Source organism: Periplaneta americana, chromosome 16 (assembly GCF_040183065.1).
Source record: "Periplaneta americana isolate PAMFEO1 chromosome 16, P.americana_PAMFEO1_priV1, whole genome shotgun sequence".
In the NCBI taxonomy this organism is placed as follows: Eukaryota; Metazoa; Arthropoda; class Insecta; order Blattodea; family Blattidae; genus Periplaneta; species Periplaneta americana.
In genome coordinates this window covers 175,015,155-175,039,031 of record NC_091132.1, presented here as the reverse complement: position 1 = coordinate 175,039,031, position 23,877 = coordinate 175,015,155, and the positions used below count along the sequence as shown (strand labels likewise).

The 23,877-nt window shown below is 34.4% G+C and overlaps 2 protein-coding genes across 8 annotated transcripts in view; both read left to right on the top strand.

Moving 5' to 3' along the window:
• LOC138691987 (zinc finger protein ZFP2-like) overlaps positions 1-15,416 on the top strand; it is a 51,291-nt gene extending 35,875 nt beyond the window's left edge. For all 5 annotated transcript variants that reach the window (XM_069814700.1, XM_069814697.1, XM_069814698.1 and 2 more), the window contains 4 exons: positions 271-368; positions 4,472-4,609; positions 6,015-6,097; positions 11,921-15,416. In XM_069814700.1, the coding sequence (XP_069670801.1) occupies positions 276-368; positions 4,472-4,609; positions 6,015-6,097; positions 11,921-13,421 (1,815 nt within the window). In that variant the 5' untranslated portion in view covers positions 271-275 and the 3' untranslated portion in view covers positions 13,422-15,416. The remainder of the gene's footprint in view (positions 1-270; positions 369-4,471; positions 4,610-6,014; positions 6,098-11,920) is intronic.
• Positions 15,417-20,770: 5,354 nt separating this feature from the next.
• LOC138691990 (zinc finger protein ZFP2-like) overlaps positions 20,771-23,877 on the top strand; it is a 13,479-nt gene continuing 10,372 nt past the window's right edge. Inside the window, exons 1-2 of one of the 3 annotated variants that reach the window (XM_069814708.1) lie at positions 20,771-22,095; positions 23,322-23,432. In XM_069814708.1, coding sequence (XP_069670809.1) covers positions 23,337-23,432 — 96 coding nt within the window. In that variant the 5' untranslated portion in view covers positions 20,771-22,095; positions 23,322-23,336. The remainder of the gene's footprint in view (positions 22,096-23,321; positions 23,433-23,877) is intronic. The other 2 variants (XM_069814707.1, XM_069814706.1) reach the window with 2 other exon arrangements.

Genomic DNA, 23,877 nt, shown 5'->3' with positions numbered 1-23,877 from the left:
AATAGATTTCCTGAAAATATGTATTTACATAATTGTTTTGTGAAAATATGTGTTTTTATGTGAAATAAAGTTCGGGTTTTAAACTTGAATCTTGATATTCGACATTTTTAACTTTGTTAATTGTGTTTTATCACACGCAAGAAAAATATTTAATTACATAGGAATCCACTCCTTACACATAATGATTGGGTTATAGCAAGTGGTTAATAGCACATTCGAAGCAACTTACTGTCTACAAACGAATATCTGTTGTTTAATCTGCTTTTTCAGTCGTGATGGATGTGATCAAGATGGAACCTGATGTCGACCCATTGGCAATACAGACAAGTGGTAACACGGACATAGAAGACAAGAAGCCTTTAGCAAAGGTGAATTTCGATCCTGGTACACCTCACGCACCGGAGATAAAAATGTACTTAGAAATAACCTTATGCCCACGTTCATCAACGTCGGTTAGTGTAACCACCAGTTAAAATTGTCATCTAACCTCTGGTTAAGCATTTTTACAGTGGATCGACCTCAGTTACGACTTAAATAGAAGGTTAACCACAGTAATTTCTAACCGGCCATTTTCGAGCGGTTAAAGGAGATAACCAGTGATTAGTAGATTAAGTAAAGCAAAATGGCGGCCAGAGCCACAGATGTTTACTTCGAAGACGATTATTATTGTACAGTACTTGAATTATATGGATAGAGCGTGAGCGTGAAGTTTCTTTAGTGGAAAGAGAGAATCTTTACGAGGAATTAGGTGACAGAAAATTTCAGGAGGGATTTTGTTTATCAAAATCTACAAATGGCTCAATTGCAATAACTCAAAAAGTCATATTTCTTCTGTTGATCAGCTCCTTATGTTAAGATTCTATGTAACTGTTATTTTCTGTATTTTAAGAGGGAATACTTGAATAACTCTTTCTCTGTCACTGGCTCAACAAAGAGAGGTTATGGATGGATCTTAGGATAATGAACAGTAACCTGGTGTAAATGGGATCTTGGGTCGTACACACATTTCTACTAATCTTCTGCATCCTTTTCCTTTATGGATATTCCTTCTTTATTATATAATATATTTAAATCTATTAAGTAAGTCTATCGATACTTAACCTCACATTGGGATATAATCATTTTTGCATTCAATTTTCTATTTTGTACGATTTTAACCTAACAGCAATGAAAAACAAAGAAATGCAACTCGCAAATATAACAGCGCCCAAAGGCAAACAAATGCAACGCGAAAATGTAGGACATGTTCACTTCGATATAGAACAGAGTGAGCGCAGTCGTTTTTAGATGTTGACTATTATCTTTGCTGTGGTATGAATGCTTTCCTTTAGTCATTTTGTAGAAACAGTGTACCATCATAGACTTTGTTCTGGTTAAATGAAGTGTCAGCTAACTATGTTTAAGTAATCGGTGATTATGAATGGTGCACAGAAATTACATTTTAACCACGGTTACTGTTTAACCGTCGTTTCGTAATCTATGATTACTGCGTTTTTAACCGATGTTGATGCACTTCGCCATTAGAATTGTAGCACACCATTCTCTAGAGACAGGATGTGATCACTGTAAAAGCTATAAACCCATCCAACCTATCCCACGCAGAAAAACTTCTTTTCTTACACACTCGGCCAGATCAAATCTATCTCTGTAATTGTCAGTCAAAAATCGTATATGCAAGGCATAGAAAAGCCTGAACAAACGAAACCTAACCTGTCACTGACCCTTTTCCTATACGAAAAACTTGCTTTCTGTCTATACACCAAAAATACGTATGTTATCTGAAAGGCATACCAAAAGACTGAACAAACCAGACATAAGCTGTCACTGACCCCCGACCTTACCAAAACTAAATTAGAATTTTGAATTCATTTTAATAAAGCTGTCAAATAAGTCGAATTATAATTAAATAATAGAACTTTAGTTTTGTTTCCGTCTTGACTTATTTTAATGTTAACCCAGAAGTATATTTGCTAACACATTTTAATATTTTACTTGTGAACGTTTTCGCCCATTTTGGGCATCTTCAGACCATAAAGATATCTGCACATAATTGCATAATACGTATTGAAATTCTACAAACAATTAATGGAAGTTTAGAAATACACTGAAACATTTTCTAAAAAGGTACACTAAATACAGCAATAAAAGGTAGTTGTATGATAAATATGCATATTTAATGTTATATTATAATCACTCATAACAGCTAGAGATCGCGAACGAGTTATTATATTGAATCAGTAAACTGTATAATGACTCAAAGGTGAATACTTGTCTAACAATAAGACTCTTAGGTTAAATGTGCATATATTAACAAAAAGTAACATGAAAATATTACATACCAAAATTAAAAATCATCAAAAAGGTCAGAAAGGTGTAAGGGGTCCTAGTTGACTGTTGTATTGGAGTTGGTGTAAATAGAAAGGATGTGGATTGAAGGCGAAAGGTTTGGAATTACAAAATGAATGTTAAATGTAGTTTATATAAACTTAAGTGACGCTGTGATAATCTATTACACAAATATGTTGTAAATATGCACTATTGTGAAGGTTGCAATATTAAATAAAGTCAAATTGTTACAAGTATGTATCGTTGTGATGGACAATATCAAGTTGTTATTGTCAATCTCATATTGGCGTAGAAGTTCGTTGTGTATCGAATATTAATAGATTAATAGTATATGACAAAATATCATTATGTTGCGGTCGTAAATAACTTCATAAAAGTTGAGAAGTATATTAAAATCACGTGTTAAAATCAGTTAATGCGTAGTAACACGACATCATACAACTGAACCTTCCCGCTCATTTAGTCTGCCGTCGTCTTCATGCCACAACACATCTGTTCCATACACCTTCAACTGCTGTTGTAAGTATACATAAAAAAAAAAATTTTCAAACTTCCATCTTTTCCAAAATTTCATAATAGTTTTTCTTCTTCACAGAATATTTCCTTACTACTTCTAGGCCTACATATTACGCTCCTCGTTAGTCTATAATCAATATTATTGAAGATTCTACATGACACCATTCACAATCTTGACTTCATCGATTCAATATTTGATGCACTTTTTTACGTCAACTTCATTATTAGTAAAGGTTCAACAACTTACAATGATACTATGTTAATCATCATTAATCCTTGACTTTTAACTGTCCACACCAGTGGAGTAACAGTTAGCACGTCTAGCCGCGAAACTAGGTGGCCCGGGTTCGATTCCCGGTCAGGGCAAGTTACCTGGTTCAGGTTTTTTCCGGGGGTTTCCCTCAACCCAATATGAGCAAATGCTGGATAACTTTCGGTGCTGGACCCCGGACTCATTTCACCTGCAATATCACCTTCATCTCATTCAGACGCTAAATAACCTAGATGTTGATAAAGCGTCGTAAAATAACCTACTAAAGAAAGAAAAGACTTTTAATTGATTTTAACATGTGGTTTTAATATACTTCTCAACTTTTATGAAGTTATATACGACCGCAACATAATGATATTTTGTCATATACTATTAATCTATTAATCTTCTACGGCAATATGACCTTGACAATAACAATTGATAATATCCATCATAACGATACATACTTGTAACAATTTGGCTTTATTTAATATTGCAACCTTCACAATAGTGCATATTCACAACATATTTGTTTAATAGATTATCACAGCGTCACTTAAGTTTATATAAACTACATTTAACATTCATTTTGTAATTCCAAACCTTTCGCCTTCAATCCACATCCTTTCTATTTACACCAACTCCAATATAACAGTCAAATAGGACCCCTTACACCTTTCTGACCTTTTTGATGATTTTGAATTTTGATATGTAATATTTTCATGTGACTTTTTGTTAAAATATGCACATTTAACCTAAGAGTCTTATTGTTAAACAAGCATTCACCTTTGAGTCATTATACAGTTTATTGATACAATATAATTACTCGTTCGCGATCTCTAGCTGTCATGAATGATTATAATATGACATTAAATATGCATATTTTTCATACAACTACCTTTTGTTGCTGTATTTTTAGTGTACCTTTTTGGAAAATGTTTCAAGCGTATTTATAAACTTCCATTAATTGTTTGTAGAATTTCAATATGTATTATGCAATTATGTATCTTTAAGGTCTGAAGATGCCCAAAATGGGCGAAAACGTTCTCCAGTAAAATATTAAAATGTGTTAACAGACATACTTCTGGGTTAACATTAAAATAAGTCAAGCCAGAAACAAAACTAAAATTATATTATTCCTTACCAAAACTAACTCATTTTATTTATCTAGATATGTAACCTTCTTAATTTGTTTCGCGTGTTTTTATACGTATGTGGTTATTCCATCTTTCACTTTCATGTCATTATGAAATAATGTAGCATGAATCAGACGTCTGTCCCGCGCATGGGTATGCAGTACCACAGTGCAGACGTAACAGCTAACAAGAATTGCTCATTTTTGATATCTCTGTTCTCCAGGATGTTAAATTATTCAATCTGTGCCCGACCTTTACAAAAACGGAATGCATGGACTACAGTTGTGATATCAAATCAGAAGAGGTATTTGAGAAAACTGCAGTGTCAATTCAGTTTGATCACATCAAACATGAAGCTGAGGTAAGTGGAGCACATCGTATGCGCAATTCTTCCAGCTTTTAACTCCAGTCCTGTCCATCACAGATAATCAATACAGGGTATATATGATAACTGCAAGTATTTTTGCATGTAATAGAAGACTGTAAGAGCATATTGCTAATCTTCGGTACAACTGTAGCCTGTGAAGGTGGCATCTCTTATATTTTTATTGTTTTATTTTATTTTTTTAATGACCATATTTCGTAGTTACATTTCTAAAATATCGTGAAATATTACAAACTTGAAAAAATTAAAAAAAAAACGAAATAAATAAAAAATAGCTTATCACAAACAATGCTCAATTAGGCCCGTAACACACTTGAAGAGTTTTCGCCAGCAAGCAATGTGTTGCGAGAAAATTAAAAAAATTCATAACATGGATTCAAATGGACGTCCACACACTGGAAGAGATTCTCGTTCGACTCGCGCGAGTTTCTCACTGGAATCGATAGCTCAGCGAATTTTCTTGACACATTTATCAAAGATGTTTGACATTTATACTCTTTATGACAATTGAATGTAGAAAAAGATATCACAGGTGGCGATGAATTGTATTGTTTTTATTTGAAAATGAGGAAAGATGGCGGATAATTGCAGTCAGAAACTTATCGAACTTGTACGATGTCACCTGTAGGCCTATTTATATGATACACGGGATGAACAATATAAAAACACGAAACTTAAAGAAGATATCTGGAGACAAATATCAGATTATCTGAAAATAAATAGGGCTATATTTTATTTTGATGAGATTTAATAGTATTGATTAAACATTTGAAATAATGTATCTATATGTCTTAACAGTTTACGTAATTTTGATCAGAATATAGCAAAGAATCCTCTATTATATCATGAATGGCAAAAACTGTGGTCAATTCAACCTGAAATAATGCCTAAACGTATCATAATTCAAACCGAAACCAGTGTCCAAATTTTCCCTGTGATTTTCAGACATTTCTGGCTTTAATTTTAGGCCTACGTTTTCTTTTCATTAACGCAATATGTTCATGTAACTCCATTTCCTCATCATCTGAATACTCAGATTCAACGTAGCGTTCGTACGTAATTTGTAAAGTACGACAATATACTTACAGGTTATATATTTAAGTACGACAATATACGTAAATACATAACCTATAATATTTCCTCCAACGAGTGATTACTATAATCAGAAAAATGCTTTCTGCATGAAGGCAGTGCATAGATGATCATAGCGAGGTGTGATCTGTGGTAGCGAGAACTCGCCAAGTGTGTTACGGGCCTTATGTTTGTGTATCTATCTACCGACAAGCCTATATGCAATGCATACCAATAGCCTACAAGGCAGTAAGTATTAATAGCTTCTGTTTGCTCTGTCTACACTCATATTATTTGATCTGCATTATAGGAAGAGTTGTGCGACTTGAAGACAGTGAAGGAAGAGCTGAAGTCTGAAATAACTACAGAGGACAATGAGATTTTAACTGAGGGGTGAGTATAGTGTGTTGTGTTGTACTTTGTCCTTTCTTCCATAGCTTTGTTAAAATGATCATCAGACAATATATTTTTACGTACTAAATGCCAATATTTCAAGTAACTATAGTTACATACGTGCAGGAATGACCCCAAACTGCTCTAAATATTATTTCTACTTGGTTCTGAAGCAGTAGACAATTATACCGAAAGTTTACACTCTGTTTTCGGTGTTTAATGATGGAATTTCGGAATATCTATGGTATGTATGTATGTTTCGACGTATTTATGGGTCGTCTTCACAACTGGTCGTTGTTGGTCGTGGCGCCTCTTGTTTTGTTTCTTGTGAGGGTGTTTTCGTGTTGTGTGATATAGAGTCAAAGAGTGTGTGTGTTCTAAAATTGAGTTGTGTGTTGAGAATTTCGTTGGGGTGTGTTTTCGTGTGTTCATATTGTTCTAGTGTGTTTAGTTTCTGGCTTTTTGGTTGGTTGTGCAGTATTTCCATGTCTGTGTTGATGTCTCTGTAGGTGTGGTTGGCATTTGTGATGTGTTCTGCATATGTGGAGGTGTTTTGTAATTTTGTTATGGCTGTGATGTGTTCTTTGTAACGTGTTTGAAACGATCTGCCTGTCTGTCCTATGTAGAAGTTGTTGCAGGTGATACATTTGAGTTTGTATACGCCTGTGAGGTAGTATTTGTTTGTTTGTATTGTTTGTGTGTTGAGATGTTTTTGTAGAGTGTTATTTGTTCTGTATGCGATGTTGTACTTTAATTTCTTGAATGAGGTTGCAATTTTGTGTGTGTTTTTGTTTTCGTATGTTAGTGTGATGTATTTTTTGTGTTCTTGTGTTGTATTCTTCTGTTTTTTGTGGTTATGTTTTGTATTACGTATTATGTTGTCTATTATGTTGGGGTTGTATCCGTTTTCTTGTGCTATGTATTTGATTGTATTTAGCTCTTCGTTGTAATCCTGTTGGTTCATTGGTATGTTGAGTAGTCTGTGTACCATTGTTCGGAATGCAGCTTGTTTGTGTTGTGTGGGGTGGTTGGATGTGTTGTGTATGTGTGTTGTTGTTGTTGTTGGTTTTCTGTATACTTTGAATGTGTGTTTGTTGTCTACGTTTGTTATTGTGATGTCTAGAAAATTTATGGGTTTGTTTTTTTCAATGTCTAATGTGCAGTGTAGCTTTGGGTGTGTTTTGTTTATGTGTTGATAGGTTTAGGATCTGTCTTTTCTTTCCTTTGTATAGTATTACACTCAATTTCATATTATTGATGAGAGCTTCCGCTGCTGTAGACAAAGAACGTTTCCTATTTAGGTTACTCGATATGGATCTTGAACAATTAGATAGATTAGAGAAATCTTTTACCAACCTGGAAATTCAAACTTCAGTTTCGACCCCGCAATACGATGATTGAAAACTAGATATACACAGTTTACCATAAGTAATGTCAATAAATTCAGGGGATTATTCTATGAGAATTTTAGAACAAAAAGTTTAATATAATTTCCTCGTGTTTCCTTCCTTATCGAGATAAAAATTATTTCATATGAAACATTCCATAGTGACCAAATTTGGCTTTCAGGTGTAGCTCTCTGTGAAGAAGATTTCAATAATTACAAGGAAAAAAATTGTTCCGGGGCCGGGTATCGATACTGGGACCCTTCGCTTACTGCACGAATGCCCTACCGATTGAGCTCCCCAGGAACTCCACCTGCCACTGTCTCAATTTTTTATATCCACACAACTCAATTGCTCAAATTGGGTCGACAATGTGCCAGAAACGCAACTTTGAGTGCACACATTCTCTATGTGCTTTAATTGTGGTTTTCTGTTAACCTACCTACCAGAGTGCTGCATTGGAGTTAAATCATTCGCTTGAACTCGCTCGAATGTCGCACCCTCGAGTGAGATACGATCGGTCGTGATACGCTTGTAATAAATAGAAGCACAGTACAAGGTCATCTCACCGACATGTCTTATCTTGTATGGAAGGCGACAGATAAGATACACATATGTTCTGCTCACACGGTAAAAATAAGGCTTTATTTTCTGCGTTTATGACAAACGTTTAATGGAAAGTACCAAAACAGTAACATGAAGTTATAAATAAAATAGTATGAAAAACTTCGATATACAGTTATTATTGCTATTAATAATTATTCAATATTTGATTTACCACGTATATAATATGATAGGTCCATACATAGTGTTCCGCCTATATACTGCAACAATGTAGAAACGTGTTACAAAATATTATTGATATAGCAGTAGATTAATAACAATATTAGTGCAGAGATAACGTCACAGAAAATATAATAAAACGAATAATCATGTTGCACAACTGTTACAGACGCAAAGATTGATACACTAATTATTAGAGATTATTATTATTACTAGAAAACTTGATACATTTCTTGCATTATCGTGATTATGTTCTCCGTTTATGATAATTGCATTTAGATCCAATAACATCTATCAGATGTGGGAAAAACAAAATCACTCCTGTTTGGGGGAAAAAAAAAAAAAAAAAAACATTTATATTACATTCTAAAGCAAGTTTTGTAGTTGTGCTATGGAGAGGTTAGTTAAACACTGCAAAGTTTTGAAATGATAAACATCTATGATGTTACTACACAGTTCATCACTGTAACAAGAACGAATGTCTAACGCTCGGCTTATACCGTTCGAGGATTTATCGCTCGCGACAATTTTACCCATCATGCATGTGCGATACCTATCGGATTATGCTATGAACTACTTGGCGCTCGAGCGAAAACTTCCGATGCAGACCTCTGGTACCTACAGTGTCGTGTATATTATGCAAATCTAGGTTTCAGGTAAAGCTCCCTGTGAAGCATACTTGGATAATTTCAAGGAAACATGTGTCCCAGGACCGGCTATCCATCCCTGGATTCTTCATAGCATTGTTTTGGAAATTCATTGATTTAATTCCGATTATCCTTACTCAATTTATGAGAGCAATGTTTTGTGGTAATAAATTATTGAAAGTATTTTAGTTTTGTCCTTTAAACGTCCAGAAATTTTGTCTGAAAAAATTTAACTTTTCCTTCTGAAAATTAATTTTGAAATGTTACATGAGCATATTGGAAATAAAATCAATGGATTTTCAAAGCACACTTTGAAATGTTTCATATTAAAACAATTATCTCGTAAAAAAGGCAGAAATGAGCAGAATTGTATTAAACTTTTTTATTTGAAATGTATCATAGAATAAATAATAACATTAATTGATTCTGGTTCACGTTAACACTTTGTTTGTTAAAAACATAAAATTGTTTAGTCACACATTAAAAAGTTAAAATTTAAAAAAAAGGTACGAGGGGGATCCAGGAAATAACGACCGTTTTGTTGTAATAATTAAAAAAAAATATTTATTTGAAAAAACAAAGTCTGTTACATAACTGAAGCTTCCTTTACTTCTCTACATAATCACCACCTACATTTAAACATTTGTCGTATCTGTTCACTAGCTTTAGAATTCCCGTGTTATACTACTCTGCCGCCAGTTCATTAAGCCAGGTGTTCACTGTCTTCTTCAACTCTTCATCACTTCCAAAACGCGTACCACCCAGAAAGTCTTTCAGCTTAGTGAAAAGGTGAAAATCGCTAGGAGCAAGGTCTGGACTATAGGGCAGATGATCAAAGATTTCCCAACCGAATTTATCCAGCAATTCTCGAGTTGAAGCAGCAGTGTGCGGGCTGGCGTTGTCGTGAAGAAGCACAACTCCTCTCGAAAGCATTCCTCGCCTCTTGTTTTGGATGGCTCGCCGTAGTTTTCGTAAAGTCTCACAATAACGATTTGCATTGATCGTAGTGCTTTTGGCATGAAATCCAGCAAAAGGAACACCTTTGCGATCCCAAAAGACAGTAGCCATGACTTTTCGTGTTGAGAGAGTCTGTTTGAATTTTCTCGGTTTCTTGGGTGATGAGGGATGATGCCACTGACGTGATTGGCGCTTGGTCTCTGGGGTGTTGTGAGACACCCAAGTCTCATCACCAGTCACAATTTGATCAAGAAAGGCGTCTCCATCTGTGTGATATCGCATCAAGAATGTCAATGCTGAGGCCATTCTCTGAGTTTTGTGTTGGTCACTCAGTTGCCGTGGAACCCATCGTGCACAGATTTTGTGGTAGCCAAGATGTTGCGACACAATTTCACCAAGCAAAGAACGAGAAATGTCAGGAAAGGCAATATGCAATTCGTCGAGTGATGTGCGCCTGTCTTGCAAGATTGTGTCGTTCGCTTTAGTCTTCAGGTCTTCTGTGATGAGTGATGGGCGTCCGGGTCGAGTTTCATCGTGGACATTTGTTCGCCCATTGTTGAACATTTCGCACCATTTTCTCACATTTCTTTCATTCATTACAGTATCACCATACACTTCTTTCAATTGCCGGTAAATTTCTGCAGGTTTCAAATGTCGGGCATTCAAAAATCGAATCACACTCCTCACCTCACAGTCGGCGGGATTATCAATCACGTCGTTCATTTTGAAGTAACACAAAATACACAATGGCGACTTGTTGCAACCAGTACTCACAACATTATGAGAACACATGTTAAGGAAGCCAGTTGACCTTCAAACAAGGAAGGGGAGTCAGCTGCGCGGCGGGTATGCGCGAACGATCATTATTTCCTGGATCCCCCTCGTAATATACCTTGGACAGACGGCCCGTTTCGACGCGATGTTGCGTCGTTATCAGTGTCTCCTGAACTACTGGTGATCTTGAATTCTGCGATGTGCATTTGTCGGTTGTAGGGGTGGGGGTGTGTTGCTCTTATGGTGGGGGCTGGTTGTTTGTGTGTTATGACGTATCATGACGTGGAATAATGTGTGGGTATTGAACTGTAATTGAATCGGTTATTGTTGAAGGGAACTAAGTCCACTTTTTAAAGTTTCGAGATAATCGAAAAAAACTGATTTGTGAATAATCTATCGAAGATTAAACCAAAATGTATTGTACACATGGTTTAATCTTCGATAGATTATCCACAAAACAGTCTTTTTCGATTATCTCGAAAGTTTAAAAACTGGACTTAATTCCTTTCAACAATAACCGACTCAATTGTGTATTAAGTATATGTTGTGGGTATGTTATTGTATGTTTATATATTTCGTATTGTTTTAAGATGTTTAACTGTGAACTTTTTGGTGTGATGTGTAGAATTTCCAAATCTGTGTCTATATTATTGTAGTCATGATTATTGTTGATAATATGTTCTACGTAATTTGATGTGATGTAGGGTTTGGTTATACCTTTAATATGTTCATTATATCTTGTGTGAAAGGATCTTCCTGTCTGTCCTATGTAAAACTGTGGGCAAATATTGCATTTTAGTTTGTAAACTCCAGTTGAATTATACTTATTTGAATGTTTAATGTGATTATTGAGGTATTTCTGTGTTGTATTATTTGTTTTGTAAGCTATCTTGTACTTTAGTTTTCTGAATGAAGTTGCAATTTTGTGAGTATTGGTATTGCGATATGTTAATGTTATGTATTTATTCTCACGTGGTGTTTGTGTTGGTTTGTTCTGTTTTTGTTTTGCCTTTTTTATTAGTGTGTCTATTATGTTAGGGTTGTATCCATTGTCTTGTGCTATATATTTAACCTTTTTTTAAAAATTTCAACACGTATTAACGTGTGCCTAAACAATTTTATGTTATTAAATAATAACACTTGTGATTAGTGCCCTTATATTCTTTATATTACTGACATTTTAGCCTTTAAATTTTCCTGTCTGTACATTCTTATGTTGTTGTGTGTAACTATTTATTGTAATTCTTGTGTTCACTGACAACATGGTTTCATCCTAGGATTTCCGTTACTGATAACAGTACTGTGTCATCTGAATTGGACGGTATTGCAGACGAAGAACTCTTGGCTATTCGTGAGAGTTCGGAAAAATCTGTTTTGCACGAGTTACCTGCATACGAATGTTCTGTAGAAAATTGTAATTGTGAGAAACTATTCAAAAGTGAAGACAACTTGAAGACACAATCTTCCAGCAACACAACTCGTTCAGTTCACAGTGAAACAGGCGACATTTCAACCAAATGTAATGTTTTTAGCTTGGATTCGCCAGAATCCTTGCCTTCGATATGTCATAACGATAACGAAAAATTCAAATGTGATATCTGTGAAAAGACTTTTTCGAAGTTGGTAGTACTGAGAAGGCATATCCTCAGGCATACAGCTGAGAAGAAATTCAAATGCGAGGGGTGTGGAAAGTGTTTCTCCAAATCATCACACCTAAAAATACATGAACGCCTGCATTTCGACGACAAACCATTCAAATGCGATGTCTGTCAGAATCGTTTTCGGCATTTGGTGACTTTGAAAAGACACATTCTGAAGCACTCCGGAGAGAAATCATTTAAATGCGATGAATGTGGAAAACGTTTCTGGGAGTCTGGTAGTCTCAAAATTCATGCTCGTCAGCACACCGGCGAAAAGCCATTCAAGTGCAATGTATGTGGAAAAGGTTTTTCGCAGTCGGCCAACCTCAGGTGCCATAAACGTTACCATTCTGCCGAGAAACCATTCCAATGCGAAGTATGTGGTAAGTGTTTTTTGCAGTCCGAACATCTGAAAATCCATAATCGTTACCATACTGGTGAGAAACCATTCAAATGCAGTGTTTGTGGAAAGTGTTTTCCTGAGTCTGGCTCCCTCAAAAATCATACATTCCAGCATACTGGCGAAAAACCATTCAAATGCAATATTTGTGGAAAATGTTTTTCCCAGTCTCGCTACCTCAAAAGTCATAATCTTCTGCACAGTGATGAAAAACCATTCAAGTGCATTATTTGTGGGAAATGTTTCTCCCAGTCTCGCAATCTCAAAAACCACGAATCCCTTCATACTGGCGTCAAGGCTTTCGAATGTAATGTTTGTGGAAAGATTTTCTCCCAGTCACGTTATCGCAAAACCCATGAACGTCGCCAGCATACTGGTGGAAAGCCATTCAAATGCAATGTTTGTGGAAAGTGTTTCTCGGAGGCTAGTAACCTCAAAGTCCATGAAGTCAAGCATTCCGACGAAAAACCATTTAAATGTAATGTTTGTGGAAAGTGTTTCTCCCTACCTCGCTACCTCAGAATTCATAATCTTGACCAGCATAGTGGCGAAAAGCCATTCAAGTGCAATGATTGTGGACAGAGTTTCTCCCAGTCTCGCTATCTCAAACGCCATCAAACCCAGCATTCTGACGAAAAGCCATTCATATGTAATATTTGTGGGAAATGTTTCTCCCAGTCTCGATACCTCAGTAGCCATAAACGTAGGCATACTGCCGGAAAAGCATTAAAATGCTAGACTTGTGGAAACTGTTCGTCAAAATCCCCTATTGTGAATGGAACGAATTTCAGCATACCATCGAAAAACATTAAATGTGATGTTTAAGGAGACTTTTTCGCATTCCGTGACTGTGAAGACGCATAAAATCAAACACAAGGCGCAAAGCCTTTTCATTACAATCATAAATTAGTACTGTTAAAAGAAATCTACTAATTAAAATTAAAATAAAGTTAAAGAAACAAACCAAAACTAAACTTAAAACACAGTAACATTGAACTTTCTAACAATAAAACATTGGGATTAATATAACGATGAAATTAAGTTCATATCAGTCATCCTTATAGCACAGTCTACTATATACAATCGCGAAGCTCAATATGTAGTAAAAATGCAAACATGAATAGTTGCCCACCACTAGGATCGCTACTGTCGCCTCATCATCGCAGATCTCTCTCCTAGCAGCCGACAAAATATGTTACACTTTCGTTGTCGTGTTCTTTTGGAAAAATTAACACCTTCCTTCCATTATTGAAATATTAAATGCATAAAGTTAATTGATTATTTTAATGAAGTATATTAAACTCGAAGATACCTGCAAGAAATAGGTTAATATTATTTTTGTTTGTGCAAAGCGAACTGAAATTTACTATAATCGCTTCACTCATTCAAGATTATAGCGATAATTAACTATGAAACCAATAAATATTAATTTGCATTTCGCTTTACAACAATAATAATGGAAATATGAATTAATGGATTAACTTATGTACTGTACCGGTACCTGTAGTGTAGGCTTAAGTAGTTGAGGTTAAGCAATAATAATCACACTAGAATTGGAAATAAAACGTGATTAATAAATTTTATTGTAACAGACTTTTTCTACGTCTCTAATAAAGTAACAAATAAAAATAACAACGAAATTAACAACATATCCTTTGAAAAAAAATAGCCCTAAGCAATAATAATCCCACCGGAATTGAAAATAAAACGTGATCTATAAATTTGATTAAAACAAACTTAATTTTTCTACGTCTCTAGTAAAGTAACAAATAAAAATAACAACAAAATTAACAGCTATAATTAACAACATATCCTTTGAAAAAGAAAGTAGGCCTAAGCAATAGTAATCCCACCGGAATTGAAAATAAAATGTGATCAATAAATTTGATTAAAACAAACTTAATTTTTCTACGTCTCTAGTAAAATATTATTATTCCAATTATTGTATTTTAGCCATTAACATTTTCATTACAACCAATAACGAACATTTCACAAGCATTAATGTGAAATACGCAACGAGCTAGCACTCGATGGAAATACGATTCAGTCCAAAGTCGACTGTGGACAGTCTATTGTTTCTAGTTGCTAACTGCTTGGAGCGCTTTATCACGAGATTTGCAAAAAATCACCTCAAGCTTCGCGACTGTATATAGTAGACTGTGTTTATAGTATGTGATGTTATATTTTATTCAAATTAAATTAAAGAAAACAAACCATTCAAAACAAAAAATAAACTGAGCTGAACTAGCGCTGAGTTAGTTCCTTTCATACTTCGCTTATTCCTCCGTAACTGTCTTACAACTCTATCTTCTGTGTTTTCAATATAACATACGGATATTACGATAGTTTCACGCTTGTGTACAGTCGCGTTACGCCCTGCATAACCGAATTTGTGACTGGTTAGATTAAGTGAGATTAGTTTAGGCGTTTGTTGTGTCTTGAATATACGAATCTATGCAATTTTTGTTTAGTGGTGTTATTATTACTGGTCTGTTGGTGTCTAGCTAGTGCCTGACATGCAAACGAAGTTGCATTATGGAAACTGTGTTTATTATTATTATTATTATTATTATTATTATTATTATTATTATTATTATTATTATTATTTGTTGTGCTTCACTATATTTCAGTAATTATTGGATTAATACACATTTTCTGTTTTCACATTACACAATATTGTTTTATATCTGTACTTTCCTTTCTTCACTTACTTACTTACAAATGGCTTTTAAGGAACCCGAAGGTTCATTGCCGCCCTCACATAAGCCCGCCAGTGGTCCCTATCCTGTGCAAGATTAATCCAGTCTCTATCACCATACCCCACCTCCCTCAAATCCATTTTAATATTATCCTCCCATCTACGTCTCGGCCTCCCTAAAGGTCTTTTTCCCTCCAGTCTCCCAACTAACAATCTATATGCATTTCTGGATTCGCCCATACGTGCTACATGCCCTGCCCACCTCAAACGTCTGGATTTTAAATTCCTAATTATGTCAGGTGAAAAATACAATGCGTGCAGTTCTGCGTTGTGTAACTTTCTCCATTCTCCTGTAACTTCGTCCCGCTTAGCCCCAAATGTTTTCCTAAGCACCTTATTCTCAAACACCCTTAACCTATGTTCCTCTCTCAGAGTGAGAGTCCAAGTTTCACAACCATACAGAAGAACCGGTAATATAACTGTTTCATAAATTCTAACTTTCAGATTTTTGGACAGCAGACTGGATGATAAGAGCTTCTCAACCGAATAATAACACGCATTTCCCATATTTATTCTGCGTTTAATTTCCTCCCTAGTGTCATTTATTTTTGTTACTGTTGCTCCAAGATATTTGAATTTTTCCACCTCTTCGAAGGATAAACCACCAATTTTTATAATTCCATTTCGTACCAATATTCTGGTGACGAGACATAATCATATACTTCGTCTTTTCGGGATTTACTTCCAAACCGATCGCTTTACTTGCTTCAAGTAAAATTTCCGTGTTTTCCCTAATCATTTGTGTATTTTCTCCTAACATACGTCATCTGCATAGACAAGAAGCTGATGTAACCCGTTCAATTCCAAACCCTGCCTGTTTCTTCATTGGAAACCACAATGTTTGCACTTACATTACCACGCACCTTTCAATCCAGACGCAATTTAATACATTTCCGAACAATTTCCGTTTCTTCAAATACACCCGTATAATATCCTCAAGTTTTCAAATCCATCTACACAAAGTATACCCTATAAATTCTCTTCCAAAATCACTGGAACTAACTCAACATAGTTTGACCAAAAACAAGTAATATTGAACTCAAAGGAAAACAGTATTAATTATCGTACAATTTAGATAACTTTTACATGCTAGGTTATGAAAACTTTAAAACGCAACAATATTAAAAACAATTTCAAAAAATCCAACATCGAGAATAATACCTATGATATAGTACTTGATTACATTCCCCCCTACAATTGTGACATTAAATTAAAATTGATATCAAATAATATATTTTTGTCGAGAAAATTCACTCACTGCTATAACACAGTGACATATTTTCAGGGTTCAAACGTTTATCACAAATACGGTTTAGCAAAAATTTTCTTTGATTTAGCAAAAGTTCAACCATAAACATTATACAATAGTATTGTTTGTACAGTTCTATTTTCCAAATAAAAGGTTGATTATGGTATTTTATGAAAGTATATATTTTAATTTTATACATCTTGATTACACAACTTTTAACACTGTATCACTTCGGAATATGTATGATGAGACTTTCCTGTGTTAAATTTCAACGTACCTCGTTTACATCTTTCGAACAATTTATGGGTCATCTTCAGATCTGGTCGTTGTTGGTCTTGGCGCCACTTGTTCTGTTTCCTGTGAGGGTGCGTTCGTGTGGTATAGTGTAGAGTCAAAGTGTGTGTGTGTTTTGAAGTTGAGTTGTGTGTTGAGTATTTCGTTGGGGTGTGTTTTTATGTGTCTGTATATTTCGTATTGTTCTAATGTGTTTAGTTTCTGGCTTTTTGGTTGGATGTGTAGTATATCCATGTCTATGTTGATGTCTCTGTAGATGTGGTTAGCATTTGTGACGTGTTCTGCATATGTGGAGGTGTTTTGTAATTTTGTTATGGCTGTGATGTGTTCTTTGCAACGTGTTTGAAATGTTCTGTCTGTCTGTCCTATGTAGAAGTTATTGCAGGTGTTATAATTTAATTTCTTTTCATAAGAGGGAACTATTATACATGGACTTTGGAATATATTTAAGTCAAAAAATAAAATATAAAATTCTGAATACATTAAACAAAACAAACTAAACAAGAAATGATCAATTTCTATGTAACAGTATTGTTCGTACACTTTGATTATTTAGAATTGTGAAAAACAATATCTTGTAGCATAACCTCTTGTCTTTATTACTGCTTGGCATCTCCTTCGCATTGAGTTTACCAAGATTTTACACTGTTCTGGTTTGATTTTAGCCCATTTTTCTCTCACTACATGTTTCAATTCGTCTAAGGTTGTACACTTCTGCTTTCTCACTCTCCTTTTCAAAATTCACCACAAATGTTCAATGGAGGTTAAGTCTGGTGACTGAGGTGTCCGCAGTTGCTGGGGTGTGTTCCATATGAACCAATCCTTATTAATTTGGGCAGTATGTTTACTATCATTGTCTTGTTGAACATATACACAGGTGACATCCCTCATGTCTTTGTGCACTCTGCCTAAATTTGATCTTAAAATGTTATTGTACACATAGTACTTATCCATAATCCCATCTATGAACTCAATATTCCCCACACCATTTGCAGATATACATCCCCACAACATTATGCATCCATCACTGTAGGTAATGTGTTGTTTCTGTCGTTATCTGTCTTTGGCTTACTCTATATCCTATGAATACCATCGGAACCATAAAGATTGATCTTCCTTTCAACTGACTAAATCACCCTGTTCCAAAATTCCTCATCCTTACCAACATGTTCTTCAACGAAGTGCAATCTTCGAGCTCCAGTTGTCTCACTAATATACGGCTTCCTTTGTTGTCTTCTGCCATGCTAACCATTTTTCCACAATACACGCCGGATAGTTTGATTATTGATCTTCGTGTTTAAAGACTCTTCAATCATGACTCGAATTTGTGAAACACTTATTCTTTGATTTCCACAACTTGATTAACTATGAATCTGTCAGCACGTGCATTTAGCAATTGTTGCTTGGTTTTTCTTGCCAAGTTATTCCAAGTTCCATAATTTCGTAATTTGTCTACAATGTGTTGTACTGTAGAATGTGTTTTATGCACTACTTTAGAAGTCCCTTGTGCAGACGCTTGTATTTCCCTATTTTGACTATGCTGACATTTTACTGACTGACCTTTCCAGCAACAACAAAACGAAACTTCAACGTGCTCATAATTTGTGTGTACGTTTTGTAAACAATGTTCGTAAATATGATCATATTACCCCATCCCTGGAAGCAATAGTTTGGCTTAAACTAGATAAGAAAAGAAATTTATATTCCCTTCTCTTTCTTTTCGAAATCTTGAACTCTTCTATTCCTTCGTACCTGTCGTCTCGCTTCACTTACCTTTCTTCCAACCATAATCTGAACACACACTCTCGTCATGAAACAATACTAACAATACCATCCCATCGCACCACCTCATACTCATCCTCTTTCACAATAGCCCTGCCAAGACTCTGGAATTCGCCACCTGCTAGCATCAGGGACTGTCGAAATAAAATTGAATTCAAACGCAAACTTACTAGGTACTTGGTCAGTAATTGATTTCTTGTAAATAGTTTCCTTAATTTATCACAAAATATTTCCATATCCAATAATTTCATCACTATACAATTTTGTTATTCTAGATTTAATTTGTAATTCAGTAAATATAAAATATTCTTTGTTTTTCTATGATAAATTATCTAGCTTTAATTAGTCAGGTAATCTTTTCATACTTTGATTTTTATTGTAATTTTAAATTTAATACTAATTGTAATTTTATTTGTAATTATAATTGTAAATTTAATACTAATTGTAATTTTATTCTTCATATTATGTTGGAATCTCCTGGTAGAGGGGCAGAGAAGGCCTGACGGCCTTATCTCTACCAGGTTAAATAAATAAATACTAAATACTTTACCAATTTTTCTATAGGAATAGCCTTTCAGAGCCAGACAACAATAACTTTCTTTAAATCGGAACTGAGCTTCTTACAACATTCCATTGTACACAATTCCAAAGGGCTAACAGGAAGTGACGACTGAAAGACAACCCTGTGCTGACTGCATGCTTGTTTACTATGCATCTAAACGTAATTATCTTCTCTCCATGGGGGTAAGTGTATGAACAACAGTGTTAATGAATTTCATGGAATACGGTATATAGTTTTAAATTTTTACGTAACAGATGTATGTAAATTAATTTTATTCATGTCACTATGTTCGTGTTTAACTCATTAAACATAATGAATTTAGTTTTATTGATGTATTTTGATTTTAATATAATTTCAAAGATTACCGTAGTTTAACAATATATGAGGTGTACGAACTACATTGTTATATACCGTATATCCTAATGGCAACTCAACCTTTGTAAGTCTTAAATTATGATAATGATTGCCATTAAAATATAGAAAGTTATTTCTGGGCTAATCCATGGTATTCATACATTGCTTTACAGCTAGAATATGGAACAAGTCAAAAAAAATTAATAGGCTACAGTCACGAACGTCAATAGATAGTAAATATGGATCCATAGATAGTTGTTAACCACTAGGATCGCTACTATCGCCTCATTACAGACAATGCGAAATAGTACCTGCTCAGTCTATTGTTCCTAGTACCCTCATAAACTCAAGCTCGTGACTGTATATACTAGACTGTGCTACTACTATAAAGTGTTAATTTGTAGTCACAGTCTAGACATAAAATGACTGCTGCGATCAGAGCTGTCTACTAGATGAAGCAAGTTATGCGTCTTTTGTTACGGTACCCATAGTATTTCTACAATGTAAATATTTAGTACTAGCCGTACCTGTGCGCTCCGCTGCACCTGTTAGAAATAAACATAAAGTAGTTACATAATTAAAATAGGACGTTTGATCCAGGGAACATTCGTGTTTGATAGAAGGATAAATCGTTTAATGTTACTTAATTTAAATTGTATTTAAATAATTAAAATGCGGTCATTTTGGTCCAGAGAGCAATCATTTGGTGCAATGACAATTCCTTTAACTTGTTTCTCAATTGTTATTACATGCAACCATAGTTTAATGAAGATTGACATATTTAGTTTTAATGTGTATACTTTATATTACTTACTATATATTTCCGAAGTTACTGTAATAACTTTGTAGAATTATGTCCATCTAGAGAAACTACACTTTCCAATGGTCAAATAATAATTACACAATTAATTAGCTTCCAATATTACTTCATACAAACACAGAAACATTCTCTTAGGCTATATTTAATAGCTTTCGATTGTTGTTGTCCAAGGTCCCTTATAGACGAAGTCATTTGTTTTTATTTCAGTATAGCGCCTTTGATCGCGTTGCTATTGTAATTTTAAAACTCATTTATCTCATTAAATATCAGTCCTATCAAAAGTTTGTATAGAATAAAACTTATCGCAAATTATTTTTAAAGAAACTTTTGTTATGTAATATTTTTCATGAAAATCAATAATAAGCGAGATATTTCGATTTATTTAATTCAGGCCCCCTTATAACCCCCCTTTTAAATAAAGTATTTTGAATGCCATATAGCCTAAAATCTAAGTTACAATGAACTTAATTTATATTCCAATTTTCATACAAATCGGTTCAGCCATTATCGCGTGAAAAGGTAACAAACATACAGACAGACATACAAACAAAAATTTCAAAAAAGCGATTTTCGGTTTCAGGATGGTTAATTATACATGTTAACACCAATTATTTTTGGAAAATCGAAAATTACCAGAAAAATTTTGGCTACAGATTTATTATTAGTATAGATGAGATCAATTCTACCATAAACAGCATAATACGTATCTGTAGAAACATGACAAAATTAGATTTGTCGAAACTGTAAAGTAACTAGATAAGCTATTAGAAGATAATGTATGAAACATGGAAATACCATCCATAACGCTTCACAGATGAAAAACTTCTGAAGGAAATAGACCGAACTTCTGAACTATTACTGCCACATTTTAGTCACTACAGACTACATGTACATAGGTAGGCCTATAGCGGCTATTGGACATGGCAGTCAAAAGGGAAACAGTCATGCTGGAAATACAGGGAACAGATGCTTGGACAGACAGTAGGTGGACAAGATCAGGATAAAAGAAGCATTTTCATGGTACTGGCAATAATTGGCTTCCAAAGACAGAGATTATTAAATTGATTACGATATTATTATTCGTAGTGTGTAATATAACTATTAATTATCACACCTAATTCATTCCAATTTTCATTTATGTCGTCTCTTTATTATTTTCTTAAATGGTCTGCATTAACATGAACGGAATGTTTATTAATTTATTCTTCATCATCACTATGGGTATATTGCACAAAAATATTGTAAGACAAAGATATCGATTTTTCACGGCAGTCTTGATCTCCAACTGATCATTAGCCCTCTTGTTCATACCCACTACTATTTCCATTATAATACAGATTAATACGATAGAATATGCACAGTGTGCAGAATCTCAAACTGTTATTATTAATTCCACAATAATTTGGGACATCTGGCCGACCACTAAGGTTAACTCAAAAAGAAATTATAATTTGATTTGTGAAGAGAATATGATACTCTGATAAACTTAAAAGTAATGTGTAAGATTTGATTTCGTAGAAACATGAGATAAAATTTCAATGAAGAATAATTGAATCAGTTTCCATGTATTAATATTAATTTTATACAGGTATTGTAAGTAGACTTCTTTTCGTCGTTAACATTATTGTCTTGTTCATTGCCCTTCTCAAAACATAATTTTGAAAGAAACAGATGAAATGGGAGGATTTATAATTAGTGTGAACTAATCAGTTTTGTACTGAAAAATTCGTCTTGTGTCATCGCGAACATTTATGCTATATGGTACCTCTTCTGCTACCCTGGATCCTGGATAAGATAAATCAAAATGATGAGTAAATGGAAAGAACGAGCTTCATCCGGTTAAAAAAATGAGTTACCGGTATGCATGCTGTGTGGCGTTGAATTCCAAGTACTATGACATTATAAAGATTGGGGATTTTTTGTAACAGAAAATGTGAGAAAATGGTCTAAGTTTCAGAGGGAAGGTAGTTTGGCATGTAAAGAATTCATGTAGGACGTCAGTTGACACGAAAACGTATTAGAAAATGGGTACAATTGGAAATTATAATAATTTATCAGTGTAAGTAACCTAAAATTGATTATTAATAACGACGTAGAACACTTCAAAATGAACGTGAAATGCATGTTCCAGTTCACTTAGTATATGCAAGGCATACCAAATGCCTATACTAACCCATGGTAACGTGTCCAGATTCGTATATACAAGGCATGTCAAAAGTTTAAACTAACCCAAACTAACCTGTCAGAGATTTCTATATGCAAGTCATACCAAGAGCCTAAACTAACCTGTCACAGATTTTCGCACCTTAGAACTTATAAAAATGTAAATTGGAAGTTTCAATGTTGCGTGCTATAGAAAATCCTTAAATGGCTCTCCTGAACAATTTGCTAAAAGTGGACGAAGCTCCTTCTTTCCCTGTACCCTTCAAATGATATTGATGCACCTACGTGCATGTAGGGAGATCACAACATATACCCGGGATTATAAAAAAATAATTGAAGAGTAAGAATTTCGATGAAAAGTAACATATAAAGTAGAATATGCTTTCTTCGTAACCTGTTGACATTGAGAGAATCGATGTAATATCAAAATTGAATTCTCCCCTAACTTATTGATTAATAAAATACCGGTACTGAAGTATTATTAAGAAATACAGAAGATATTTTGCAAGAAATCTAGCAACTGTTGCTAAGTTTGCATGTTTTGTACAGAACGCAATTCAGGAATATATTGTGAACTTCCACAGCCTTCTATTTATTGCAACTACTACAAATAAGTTTTTCTCGACAGCTGACGTGTGTATGTGTGTTAATTTCAGAATCAATTCTCATTTATGATGGAGGGAATCAAGATGGAATCTGACGACAACAGTTGGGCTATACAAACAAGTCATAATCCTGATATAAAGGGGAATAAACTTTTATTGCAGGTAAATTAATTGCCATGAGTAGATCACTGCTGATTCTTTTCACTTTTCTTTAACATAAGCTTTATTCCAAGTTTTTTTAATAAACTTTGACTATTTGTAGGGTCGAATTCATAGTCGTCACTTATAAAATGAGGAAACACTTAAGTAATGAGCATTTCCTTAGCACTTATTTCAGATCGTATTGCAGAGACGCTACTCATTCATATGCCCTGAGCATTCCCTTGACATCAAAAGAAATATGGCAACATGGCTAGACGTGAGCGCTTTCCTACATTCAATTGTTTTCCAGCGCCTTCAAATTGATAAGTCGGCATTATTGTCATACATAAATACACAAGTAAATATTATAGAGCTAAATATTATACAAGATGTCCAGAAAGCATTTTACAGAAAAGAAAGAAGTGAGCTAAGATAATAACTAGTTATGAAATATGGAGATATCGTC